Raw genomic sequence first — 14,399 nt, 5'->3', positions numbered from 1 at the left:
GGAAATTAAGCCCTTGTTGGTTGCATCATTTGCAAATAGTTTCTCCCATAATGTAGGTTGTCTTTTCATTTTGCTGATGGTTTCCTTTGCTGTGCAAATGCTTATAAGTTTGATTAAGTCCCGTTTGTTTCTTTTTGTGTTTATTTTTATTGCCTTGGGAGATTGACCTAAGAAAACATTGGTACTATTTATGTCAGAAAATGTTTTGCCTATATTCTCTTCTAGGAGTTTTATGGTGTCATGTCTTATATTTAAACCTTTAAGCCATTTTGAGTTTATTTTTGTCTGTGATGTGAGGGAGTGTTCTAACTTCATTGATTTACATGCAGCCGTCCAGCTTTCCCAACACCGCTTGCTGAAGTGTTGCATTTTTTAAGATTCCATATAGAAGTGATATCATACAGTGTTTGTCTTTCTCTGTCTGACTCTTTTCACTTAGCATAATACCCTCCAAGTCCATCCATGTTGTTGCAAATGGCAAAATGTCATTCTTTTTTAGGGCTGAATAGTATTCCATTACATATATACACACCACATCTTCTTTATCCATTCATCTGTTCGTGGTTACTTGCTGCTGTCAACATTGGGTGTATGTATCTTTTTGAATTAGTATTTTTTTGTATATATATCCAGGAATGGAATTGCTGGGTCGTATGGTACTTCTATTTTTAGTTTTTTGAGAAACCTCCATACTGTTTTCCACAGTGGCTGCACCAATTTACATTCCCACCAAAAGTGTATGAGGGTTCCCTTTTCTTCACATCCTCACCAACATTCGTTATTTGTGTTCTTTTCGATGATAGCCATTCTGACAGGTGTGAAGTGTTATCTCATTGTGGTTTTGATTTGCATTTCCTTGATGATTAGTGATGTTGAGTATCTTTTAATGTGCTTGTTGGCCATCTGCATTTCCTCTTTGGACAAATGTCTATTCAGTTCTTCTGCCCATTTTTAAATCCGGAGAATCAGCTGCATTTTTTTTTAATTTATTTTTATTTATTGTTTTTGGCTACATTGGGTCTTCGTTGCTGTGCGCAGGCTTCCCATTGCGGTGGCTTCTCTTGTTGCGGAGCCTGGGCTCTAGGCGCACGGGCTTCAGTAGTTGTGGCTTGAGGGCTCTAGAGCACAGACTCAGTAGTTATGGCACACGGGCTTAGGTGCTCCAAGGCATGTGGGATCTTCCCGGACCAGGGCTCGAACCCGTGTCCCCTGCATCGGCAGGCCGACTCCCAACCACTGCGCCACCAGGGAAGCCCTCAGCTGCATTTTTGACAAGGATGCCAAGATAGTTCAATTGGGAAGAAGAATCTTTTCAGTAAATGTTACTGAGATAACTAGATATTCACATGCAAAAGAATGCAATTGGATTCCTGCCTCACAGAATACACAAAAATTAACTTAAAATGGATCATAGACGTAAATGTAAGAGCTAAAAGCATAGCAATCTTAGAAGAAAGCATAAGGGTAAATCTCTATGACTTTGCATTAGGCAGGTATTTCTTAGATAAAATACCAAAAGCAGCAAAAGAAAAAATAGTTAAGCTGTACTAAACCAAAATTTTAAACTTTTTTTCTGCAATTGATACTATTAAGAAAGCAAAACACAACCCACAGAATCAGAGAAAATATTAACAAATCATGTATCTGATACAGGATTTGCATGCAGAATATATTAAGAATTCTTGCAACTCAATCATAAAAAGACAAATAGCCCACTTTTAAAATGAGCAAAGGATCTGAATAGACATTCCTCCAAAGAAGTTATACACATGGTCAATATGCACATGAAAAGGAAAATGTAAATCAAAACCACAATGAGATACCACTTTGTATCAGCTAGGATGGCTATAATAAAAAAGATAGACATCCGTAAGGGTCACTAATAAGAGGATGTGGGGAAATGGGAATACTCATACATAGCTGGTTGGAGTGTAAAATTAGCAGGTCCTTAAAAGTTTAAATATAAAGTTACCATAATCATATGGTAACTCCTAGGTATATACCCAAGAGAAATGAAAACAAATGTCCATATAAAAACATATATAAATATTCATAATAGCCAAAAACTGTAGAAACAACTCAAATGTCCATCAAATGAGTAGATAAAGAAAATGTGATACATCCATACAATAACATATTATTCAGCCATATAAAGGAATTAAGTATTGATACATGCTATAAAATAGATACACCTTGAAAACATTATGAATTGTATAGTTTGTAAGTTATATTTCAGTGAAGCTAATTTGACAAAAATCAGCTTTGGTACTTTTATAAATCTTTATGCCTAGGCTGAACGTAGATCAATGAGATCACTCTCTTATGGTGGAACTCAAGCATCAGTATTTTTTTTTTTTTTTTTTTTGTGGTACGCGGGCCTCTCACTGTTGTGACGTCTCCCGTTGCGGAGCACAGGCTCCGGACGCGCAGGCTCAGCGGCCATGGCTCACGGGCCTAGCCACTCCGCAGCACGTGGGATCTTCCCAGACCGGGGCACGAACCCGTGTCCCTTGCATCGGCAGGCGGACTCTCAACCACTGCGCCACCAGGGAAGTCCAGCATCAGTATTTTTTAAAGCTCCCCAGGTGATGGCATTGTGTAGCCAAGGTTGAGAATCATTGCTCTAAAATTAGCTCTAATCTAAATGAGTTTCTGATTTAGGAAACTCCAGAAGAGTTCAGATCCGAGGTAAGAAGACTCTAGATTTCCCCATCTTGCTACTCAAAGTGTGGTCTTCAGACCAGCAACATCAGTATCACTTGGGAACCTGTTAAAGATGTAGATTCCTGGGCCCCCCTCACCCTCCGGGCTCTGTAAATCAGAATCCACGGTTTAATGAGATCCCCAAGTGATCTATATTTTGAGAAGCACTGCTCCAGATCAGTGGTTCTCAATCTTGGCTGAATGTTGAAATCATCTGGGAGTTCAAAAAAAATATTGATGCCTGGGTTCCACCCCCAGTGATGCTTCTGGTGTGAGGTACAGCATCTGTATTTTAGAAGTTCCTCAGGTGATTCTAATGTGAGACAAAGAGAGAATAACTGATGTAAACATACTGTTTGGGGGACATTTAATGGTGAAAAGAAGAAAAGATAGTTAAAAATAAAATTTATGGGCTTCCCTGGTGGCGCAGTGGTTGAGAGTCCACCTGCCAATGCAGGGGACACAGGTTCGTGCCCCGGTCCAGGAAGATCCCACATGCCGCAGAGCAGCTGGGCCCGTGAGCCATAGCCGCTGAGCCTGCGCATCCGGAGCCTGTGCTCCACAACGGGAGAGGCCACAACAGTGAGAGGCCCGTGTACCGCAAAAATAAATAAATAAATAAAATAAAATAAAATGTATTTATTTAGTTTTTGACATAAAGGTAGAGGAACATGCATAAGCAAGTGGAAATTATTGATGACAAAAATTTGCAGAGGTGTGGGGAAGGAATGGGAGTACAGCAACAGTAGGGAAGGTTTGCCCTAAAAAGATACAAGAAAAGAAAAAAAATGATCAAGCATTTTCCCCTCCAGGTACAGAAGTGTGATCTTTTATATGATTATTAGAGACTACTCAAATTTAAGTAGCCAATGGTTTGTGAGTTCTTTTTTTTTTTTTAAGGACATTTTATTTATTTGTTTGTTTATTTATGGCTGTGTAGGGTCTTCATTGCTGCACACGGGCTTTCTCTAGCTGTGGCGAGCGGGAGCTAATCTTTGTTGCAGTGCACAGACTTCTCATTGCGGTGGCTTCTCTTGTGGAGCACGGGCAGGCAGGCTTCAGTAGTTGCAGCACATGTGCTCAGTAGTTGAGCATGCAGGCTCAGTAGTTGTGGCACACAGGCTTAGTTGCTTCGCTTCATGTGGGATCTTCCCGGACCAGGGCTCGAACCCATGTCCCCTGCATTGACAGGCAGATTCTCAACCACTGTGCCACCAGGGAAGCCCCTGTGAGTTCTTAAGGGAAGACTGTTTTTAAACTGCACTGGAAAATATGTGGCTACTTACTGAACTTACCTTTCTTTTAATATATATATATAAAAAGAGTGTTTATTAATCCAGTGGTAGATATTCCTTCCCAATAACCAGGGTACCAGTGTCCCAGTATCGGTGTCCAGTTTCTCAATTCTGGGGATATTGAATTCCTACAGATGGTGGGAGCTGAGCTGAGTCGGAGGTGTTCTTCCTGGGTGTATCATTTGGACCTGAAGGATTCCCCTCACCAACAATGGGCCTCACCTTGTAATGACCAGTGCCTCTCTACCCGTAACTGGTCTTTGCAGAATCACTTTAAATACTCTAAAGTATTCCCTAGGCAAAGTTATGAAGCTTTGCAGAGCGGGTCTTTGCGATCTCTCATTTCATCCCGCACCCTCCCCATCCCTCCCACCAGCCTTATTCTGCACATGTTCTTCTCCAGGTGACTTGGGTCCACTTCTCTGTTCCAGCATCACTATACTATGCCCTTGTCTCCACTGAAATTCGCCACGTGGAGTTGATATGTGTAGTGGGTGTGCGCGTTTAAGTGCTTTAGTGAGTCTCTGCTAACTTGGTGCGTAACTATTAAAGGAAACCCACAGTCTCTTCTCCCTTCTTTCCTTCTCCCTCTTCTTCTTCCTCCTCATTTCCCTTTTCTCCCTCCCTCCTTTCTCCCTAACATCTCCCTCTCTTTCCTCTTATTCCCTCCATCTCAGGCACTGAGGCTCTGAACCCTTTACCAAAATGAAAAGAAGTGACTTAAGTGGTGAGACATGAGAACTCAGTGACCCTAAAACCATTACTGTTTTTGCTCAAGGCAAGCCTGACCTTAAACATACAGGGAAATTTCTACACTCCTGAGAGGGAAATTACATGATCAGTTATTATCAGTATGAGATAGCACATACGTGGGGTAGCATGCAATTAAATTCCAAAAATCAACTAATGCATTTAAATACTGCAGAACTACCTTGTAGTTCTGGATAGTTTTCCTGTCTTTAAACTCCCAAACTCTGTAAAATATCTGAGTTTTCTCTTTGTTATACTTTTTAATGTCTTTATGGAAGCATAGAAATTTTCACAAGTTCTGTACTTTAAAAAAGCTTAAAAATTTCCTGATTACAGTAATAATGCATGCTAGTTGTATAAAGCACTGTAGAAAATAAAAGTCTTTGTAGTTCACCCCACCCATCCCCCTATCCCAGCTAACAGTTTGGTGTATATTTTTCCATATTTCCATTATTACCATCTTCCCTTCCCATGTATGTATGCCTCTTTTTAAAAAAATTCACCTGGAAATATTTCTAAAATCCATCACTTTCCAAAGGACTAGTTCCAGGGAATTGGTACATGACCTTGTCTAGGGATTTTAATAACTTTTAACATTTTGATGGGGAGTAACCCAAGATTTATGATACTTTATTCAGTTCCCTTAAATGTACATTTGGTTTTCTTGATTTATTTAATAACTTGGAGTCCCTAGGGTGTTTGGTTATTGTTTTAATCACTTGTCTTCTGTTATATTTCCTTGGCATATATCTCCAACCACATCCTTGTCAAAACATTCTGATTCGTACATTTTAAAAAGTAGCATCACAGCATACTTAGGAAGGTTGGTTGGCTTTTGTTCTTTTCATCATGCTTTGTATCATGATGATTCTGCCTGTGATGATTTTTCCCAGCAAATAATTCATCCCTGGGATTACTCACAACGCTTTAGTGTTCAAAATTCATCTCATCTGATTAAGTTCCCTTATTTTGCAATATCTGTGGCTCTTCTGAATAATGAAAAAATGAAATAAATGAATAATATACAGATAAACTTCCTTTAAAAGTTATTAGAAAAATATGTTTTATTTAACCGTGCCTAATACTTTGGGGGTATTCCAGTGAGCTCTGCTTTTAAAGATGAGAAATTTTGGGGTTCCTCCTTCTTTCTTGCCTTTTTTTGGATTGAATGAATTTTGTTTTGTTCTTCCGTGGTCCAGAAAAGTCCTATCTTTGTTTTTAAGTTACCTTAAAATTTTAACATGCAAATTTTACTTAGCTAAATCTAAATTTAATGAACAGCCTTACCCTCTTCCAAACAATACAGACTTTAAAATGCTTTCATTCTGATTTCCCCTCCTGACTTACTTGCTATTTTTATCATCCAGATTTTAGCTCTGTTTGCTTGTTTTTAACCCCACAAATTAGACACCATCATCATCATTCTGTTAAGATTTTCTCACATTCACCATTTTCTTTGCTCATCATCCCTACTTGCATTCAGAGCTTCCAGGATCAAACCCTAGTTCCTGTCATTTTGGACCGGTTGACAGTCTCATGGTATACAGGTAGTTAGTTAAATGCCTCAGGAAGAAAATGAGGAATCCAGGGAAATATTGCCCCCCCCACCCGCATAGTGCTGCCCCCAGGCCTAGAGGCATCCCTGCATATTTCCCTCTCACTGTCTAGTTAGTGGGTTTTATGGAATAGAGAGGAAAAAGGAAATCTTTTAGAATTCTAAAGTTAAACATATTCACTTTAAAGGACTGTCACTTATTCTGAGATTGTATTCATCCTACCTTTTGTTGCTATTAAAATTACCTTTATTTTATGGTAATGGTAGTTGAAAGTTTTTTGGTTTTGTTTTTAATTCATGAATTTTGTTTTTAACATTTCCTTACTTGGCAAATACAACGCTGCCAATCACAATCCAGAGTTTTTGAAAATTTATGGGTCCTTGAAATCCCAAGCCACTGCCGTAGACAACTAGCTGTGCGTTTGGGGTGTGGACATTGAACCACCCGAAAACATGTCCTCTTATTTTCAGGGGCCTTATTGGTTATTCCTATGTGGACAAATCCTATGGTGTTAACGGTACTTTGCAACCTTTTATTGGATTATCAAGTGATCCAACGACTGAAATGATATCTAACAACTTCTTCCATAAGGCTGAGTCTATACTAGCAAAATGACATGGGTGCCTCATGCACACCCGGCATACATCTCGTGGTGTTCATGCTCCCAATTTTTAAAAAACACCCACTACCCATTGTTCGACCAGTAACTTACTATGGGCCTTTCTCATTTGTAACATGAGGGCATTGGACTAACTGATCTCCAAGTTCTTTTCAACAGTAATGTAGGTTGTGATTGTATTTGCGCATACAATTTTTTAAAATCTTAAAGAAGTATAACTATCTCACATGTAGTTTCCACGTTGTAAATTTAGACGTGGAAGACATTCGTTTTTCTCGTGCAGGCTAATATTTAAAGGGCACGTTGCATCTGTGATATGGGCGCTGCCATCTCGGCAGATGCTCTTTCTTCATTTCCCTGTGAGTGTTCAGCATGACGTCTACACTGGATGACTTGAGTTCTCATTTCACGGCTGTAACGAACGGTCATGTTTAAGTACAGCCAGATCATTTATTGCAAAGGGTCACAGGACTCATCTTTTAATTGTCACGTGCTTGACCTTAAAGCTGTTATGTAAACATTCAGTCATTGTGACAATATAGACCAGGGATGACTACTTGAAGATGCGCGGCCACACGTTTTGGAGGCCTCTGAATTCGTGACCAAGTTGTTAACTGGCAGGTTTGTTATTTCCTGTAAATATGAGGAAAGGAAGTATTAAAATCATTGATACCCATTTGAGAGAGGAAATTAACATTTTCTGAAAAATTCTTTTCTAGTGAAGGAAGCCCGTCCCCCAGAATGGAGCTGCTGCACAATATCGATCCAGACTTTGTAGACGTCTCACCGTGTGAGTACCTTGTTTATTGCTACTAATTTAAATACTGTTGGCTCACAAAGGCAGTTTTATTACCTAGTGTCTCTCTAGCCTAATTCTCTTGCTCCACTTGAGTTTGCTATAAAGGTAAACAGTTCTCCATGGCACCTGTTGTACCAGTCTCACTGTGGCTTCGGTGCCACAAAGGGTGAGTGCTGCTGAATGGCTTATATGACCTTCTAAGCCATTTCCCTCTCCATGACTCAGTTTTCCCGTCTATGAAAGGAGAACCCATGGGATCTCTGAGCCTCCTTCTAACTGTAAAGGTCATGCTGTTGTTGCCCTGTTCTTACCTAAGAGTGTCAGAGCCTCCTTCTAGAAAACTCAAAGTCAAATGAGCCACGGCATCATCTGAGCAGGCTGGTCAGGTGCTGCCCAGACCTGCTGGGTCTCATAAACCCATGATTTCCCTGGCAAGGCTGCAATTTAGTTTGATTCTGCCTACTGCCTAAATTAACCCATAGGGAACCCTATTAATTCCTGCAGGGAAAGAGGCCATGTGGCGCTTTCACATCCCCACGGGTTGTAATAGTCCTATATAAATACGATGCTAGTGGCCCTGATGCCCCTACGTCATGAGTTTGGGCCTGGAAAACCTTAACTATTAGGCCCTTTGCCCAGGTTCCATCATAAGGCCTCATCGAGAGACTGTCTGCAGAAAACAGTGCTCTTATACTCCCTTCATTCACTTGAGTGCTCACATCTCCTCCTTTTAGACATACTGCTACCCCATCATTCAGGCTCTCCTTACTCTTTTATCCTCTCCAATCTGTGTTACAACCTGCCTTAAGATTCCCCCTTCTGGAGAATGACCCCCAGTAATTCTGAGTGTGTCTTCGGGCATCTGAGGTCCAGCTCACCTCGCCAGCCTCACTCCAGGCCCTCCTTGCCGTCTTCTTGCCCTACGAGCCACTTGCCATTTCCAAGCATGCAGATCGTCATACTTAGGTCTTGAACATACTTTCCCCTATGCCTGAAACACCTCCACAATTTTTCCTCATCCCTTAAAACTCAGCGCAAATGTCCCACCTCTGTGAATGCTTTCCAGAAGCCCTGGAAGAAGCAGTACTCCTTCCTCTGTGCACCCCTTCGTACGTATCTCTGTATAGTGTTCACCAAATTCTCCTGTATGTGCCTGCATTTCCCACTAAGCCGAGAGCTCCGGATATCAGGGTCTATGTCATATTTATCTTTACATCCTCATAAGTTAACACAAACACCTGGCACTTGGTAGGTACTCAGTGACTGAATGGACAGTTGGAGGAGAGTTGAAATGGAATAAAGACTACCTAGAATCACTAGACCTGGAAAGGAAAGTGCCCTGAGATAGGTAGGAATGGCTGCAGGATGGAGAAATTTCTATTTTTCTTGGAGTAAACAGACGTCAGTGAGAGAGGCAAGGGTAGTAATATGTCCGATATGGTAGCCACGAGCCCTGTGTGACTACTTTGCACTTGAAGTATGGCTAATTGTGGATCAAGATGTGCTCTGAGTATGCGCACATCCGATTTTGAAGACTGAGTATGAAAAATATAAAACATATATACATTTATTACTTGTTGAAGTGGCGATACTTTGCATATATTGAGTTTAAATATATTGATCCCAATTTCATCTGTTTCCTTTTCCTTTTTTAATGTGCTTCATAGAAAATTGAAAATCACATGTGTAATTTGCATTGCATGTCTATTGGTCTAGAAGAATTGTTCTAGAAAATGCTTGGAAATGATTTGATCAGCTGTGTGAGAGGATCACAGACCTATGATTAGTTACTGTGGAGCTACGTCAATCGTTTAAACTTTTCTCTGCCCCAGCACACCTAGGGATATGATACATTCCAGTCTGTAACCGGCTCACTGCAGAAGTGATTGCTAACCAGGAGCCAGTCATATCAGAATCCCTCAGGGTGGCCAGAAGGGAGGCAGGAACGGTTTTTACAGCTTCTGAGTAATTTAATGCACTGCAAAGCCCTGCATAACCTCCAGGGATGTGCTGAATATGCTTGCCCACATTACAGTGGTTTTAAGCTGTCCTCATCCAGTAAGTTCCATCTACAAGTGAAAAGCCTTAAGCCCCCTTCACTCACTAAGCTGCGTTTTGTCATGGCATCAGAAATGGGAGCTGGAGAACTATACACCCATAGTGACCATAGTGCCGCTTGCCGCGGGCTTCTTAGCATAACCTGCTGTGATTTTTGCGTCCCCTCAAGTGCCTCTAGCAAAGTAATAGCACAGGCAGAAAGTTTCACCAGTGTAAGCATTGGAGCATGGAAATCAGAAGAGAGAACTGTCTTAGCCTTGCCCCTCATAGATTGTAAGGTCTTGAGCGAGTCCCTTCACTTTTCTTCCACTTAGTTTCCCATATGTTGATTGCTGGACTTACTGAGACCCTTTGCTGCTGTCACAAATTCAGAGACACTTTCTGGCTGCCTGCTGCTCCTTCCCGCCTCCTAGGAGTCCACTCCAGGCCTTCCTTTTGGCCTTTCCTGCCAGCCTGGGGACTCTTGCTCTAACCCTGAATGTAATGAGGGACGTTGTCAGGCCCTGACATTGACAAAGAGCCACATTCACCGTTGGTTCACAAAAACAGGGTGTCCCCTACTGTGTGTACCTGTGGGTGGCAAGGTGCCGCCTCCTCTTATATGTGGGCAATACCGGGGTTGGGGGGCGCTTTTCTGCCCTGTTTTTATATCGATTTCACACCACTGTGTGGCAGAATTAGGAAAAAGGGGAGTTATCTTTGGGGTCCTGCACTCCTGAGGATGGTGATACAAGCCCAGTTCCTTTTCTGGGCAGTTAGTTTGTGGGGGAAAAATTAAATCCAGCTACAAGAAAATATGTATTTATAGGACAGCCGAGTCTGCATGTTATATTCACAGAATATGTTTTAGGACTATAAAACATATTCTAGAGGCTGTTGTGGAATAAAATCAGAAAGCAGCCAATCTAGGGTATCAATGAAGGATTGACAATTGAGTCTGTGTTATCACAGAAGCAGTTCTTTGGTTTCTAACTCCAGCACTTCCCAGATGATGTGTACTTACTTATGGGAGAAGAGAGTAATATTCCACCTCCACCTTCCCCAAAGCCACTTCGTCACTTCCTCATCTGTGAGGTGAAGGCTGAATTAAGTGACCTCTAAGGTCCCTTCTAGCTTCAGCATTCTATGGGTTTCTGTACACACAGGACCTCAAGGGAGCAAGCTGCTTCCTCACTTTCTCCTTTTTCACCCTGCTGGAAAAGTTGCACGTGTTAATAAGCAGTGGTGTAGCCAAAGACATGGCTGTAAATAGATGAATACACGTGATAATGTTAGAAACATTATAAGCACTAGAGTGATGTGAATATTATATGATTTTGCTGTTACTACATCCTGCCCACCTTTCTGATCCCCATTCTAAAACATCACTGCATCATTCCAGTTTTTCACCTGCACTGTCTCCTTTAGCTGGTCTTGTCGGCAGTGGTGGACCAATGTCTCCTCCTGTCATGAATTAGAGGAATCGATGTTAGACTTTTCCCAGGGAAGCCCTCCCTTCCAAGTAGGACCAGATCCCTCAAAATCTGCCCTCTTGGGTTTTAACATCTATACCACCTCCCTCTTATTCTAAGAGTAGAGGGCACCCGCAGAGCCCCTTCCTACTTGTGGAGTTAGGGTTTTTTCATGGCCACATACTCTTGGTAGGTTGTGGCTTGGGTACTAATAGTAAAAATATTTCCAAAAAAGACTAGTGTACACACACGCACACATACACAAACACACCCCAGAAGTCATAGAATCTCCCATAGACCAGGAGATTCTACAATAAAGCATAAAGATGTCTCAAAGAACCATAGATCCTACCCATTGGAATGGCTACAGACAGAAAGGAAGGAATGGAGGAAGGAAGATAACGACTATTGATGGAGATGTGGAGAAACTGGAACCCTTGTGCATTGCTAGTGGGAATGTAAAATGGTATAGCTGCTATGGAAACAGTATAGCAATTCCTCAAAAAATTAAAAACAGGACTACCGTATGATCCAGCAATTCCATACCTGGATATATACTCCCAAAGAACTGAAACCAGGGACTTAAACAGCGCTATTCACAATAGCCAAAAGGTGGAAGCCACCCAAATGTCCATTGACAGAGGACTGGATAAACAAAATGTGCGACATACATACAATGGAGTATTATTATTCAGCCTTAAAAAGAAAGGAAATTCTAACCTATGCTGCAGCATGGTTAAAACTTGAGGACAGTATGGTAAATGAAATAAGCCAATCACAAAAAGACAAGTACTGCATGATTCCACTTACAGGAGGTACGGAGAATAGTCAAATTCAGAGACAAAAAGTAACATGGTAGTTTCTAGGGATTAGGTGGAGAGGGGAATGGGAGTTGCCGCTTTTTAGTGGGTATAGAGTTTCAGTTTCACAAGGTGAAAAGAGTTCTGGAGATGGATGGTGGTGACAGTAGCACAACAATGTGAATGCACTTAATACCACTGAACTATGGTGGTTAAGACGGTAAATTTCATGTTATGTATATTTTACCACAGTTTTAAATATTAACAGTAAAATGTAAAATCCAAAAAAAGCATAGAAACTCCATGAAGACAGGATCTGTACCCTTTTCATTTACTGCCGCATTCCCAGTGCATAGCACGAGGCCTACCATCATAGAAGTCCTCAATAAATATTTAACGGTGAACAGATCAACAGGTTAAAGTCTCTGTTTTATTGTCTCTTAGACTTGAACCTAAAAGTGCCTCCAGATGGCAATTCACACTCTCCTCTTAAACCCTGAGCTCCCGTCCTACCTTTGGTGCCTAAAAAAAAAAAAATAACACTCACAAGCTACTTTTTATTTTAATTAACATATCACATACAGATATTTGAAACGACTTATTCAGCATATAAATGCCCACCCTCACCCTTCCCCTAATTGAAAATATCAGATGATGTGGCATTTTCCCTGCCCTCCTCATTCCTTTCCCCAAGACCTCCTTGATGGACAAATACATATTGACAAAGCCCCTGCCCCAGTCTCAGCTCAGCCTGACTTCCCCTCTGAGTTGAGGGCGCTGCTTCTTCTTCCTGTTCTTTGTGCTCTGTTCCCATCCCTGCCTTCCTGGAAGGCTCCCTTTCATTGTTGCATTGGTCACGGGCTCTCTCAGTGCACCCAAATCTGGCTCTACTTTTATCTCCCCTGCCACCGGCTCCCATGGCCAGTGTCACACATGTGGGCTGTAATTGCTTTCCTGTGTGCTTTGAGGAAACTTTTTATTCATCTTCAGAGGCTTTGTTCTCAGGTGACCTTGCATGGACATGTTCTCACATAGTATCTTTTTCTTCCCTCCTTCCTTTCTAAGATCCTAAGATTTATTCTCCCCCTGTGGACACCCCCCCCCCCGCCCCCCGCATTTCTTTAAAGTGTTTCTTTCTAGCAGGCTGACCTGACTCAGTGTCTTTCTTCAGCAGTACAGAGTGGGCTGTGGAGGAAACCTGGGCAGGAGCCTGAGGAAAGGGGACGGTACCGTTTAAGCTGATGTAATGGGAAAGGCTGAAAACATCCAACGTGGTGGGGAGCAGCTGTGATCCCAGATTAGGCTCCGAGGTCCTACAGTTGTGAATTCCACTCACCCTGGTTCTGAGGCACTCCAGCTCCAAGCTCTGTGGCTCCCATCGGTTCTAGTCAGCCTACCTCAAACCAGGAGGAGAAATGATTTCAAAGGCATTAGTTTGCCTTAGAGAAAATATACTCATCCTACAGTCCCCAGGCTTGACCCAGGTTCTGAGGTAAAGATGCTACCACCTCCACCTGTGAACACAACTCACCTTGGAAGTCAGACGTGGCATTCTGTGAATCGTCAGAATTCTCACGTCTGTCCAATTATGTAACGTGTACGTAGATAACCCTACACACGTGCACACATAGAAAGCACGTAGACTCTGCTGGCAGAAGCTTGATTAGAGATGAAGGGCCCTGACAGATGTTAGCATTTTCCACACCAAAGGCAAAGTCTTCAAAGTGATTCTGTACAGCATTGTTACTCTTTCATTGAAAGGGCCTCTTCTCTATAAACGTTATAATGGGATGTTATTTCTGCTCGTGATTACAGGCTGAAAGAACTGTCTTCGCTCCCTCCCCTCTCTCACGCGTGCATTTTCTGGGCTGAAATTGCCAGGTCCATACTCGAGATCCAAGAGTCGTCCAGGTTTGCATGCTTGGCGCTGCTCCATGTTTCCTCTTAAGAGCAAATTCAGATCCATTCCCTGACATTAGGTCGCCATTTCTGAGATGATTCATTCAGGAGATACCGCCTGCCCACGACGTGCTAGGTATAGTTGTACGTACTGGAAATCACGTAGGCTTTAGGTTTTGTTGGAAGAGAACACAGCCACAGCCCCTCACTTCCCTGCTTGATGGCTGTCAGTGGTTGCCAACTGCCTACAGCCACAGGCAGACTCCTTAGCCTGCCTCTTACAACCTCTGTCTTTCCGCCGAAGCAACCCCTCAGCACCATTGCAATGCCGTCCGCCATCTTCCTTTGCTACTCTGACCCTTCTCGGGGGCCCAGGTCACATCCCTACTGCTCCATGAAGCCCTGCCTGATCCCTCCAAACTAGAGTCCCTTGAGCTTCTCCGGAGCTTCCTGAGACACTGAGCTCTCG

The 14,399-nt window shown here is 42.2% G+C and overlaps 1 protein-coding gene across 1 annotated transcript in view; it reads left to right on the top strand.

The window, feature by feature from the left end:
• The window catches only part of ARSB (arylsulfatase B), a 169,635-nt gene that overhangs the window by 93,726 nt on the left and 61,510 nt on the right, over positions 1 to 14,399 (top strand). The window contains exon 6 of the mRNA XM_065874400.1: positions 7,643 to 7,713. Within this exon, the coding sequence (XP_065730472.1) occupies positions 7,643 to 7,713 (71 nt within the window). The remainder of the gene's footprint in view (positions 1 to 7,642; positions 7,714 to 14,399) is intronic.

The sequence above is a fragment of the Phocoena phocoena genome, chromosome 3, assembly GCF_963924675.1.
Source record: "Phocoena phocoena chromosome 3, mPhoPho1.1, whole genome shotgun sequence".
Lineage (NCBI taxonomy): Eukaryota > Metazoa > Chordata > Mammalia > Artiodactyla > Phocoenidae > Phocoena > Phocoena phocoena.
Note: the sequence above shows the minus strand (reverse complement) of the source record. Positions and strands in the feature narration are given on the sequence as shown.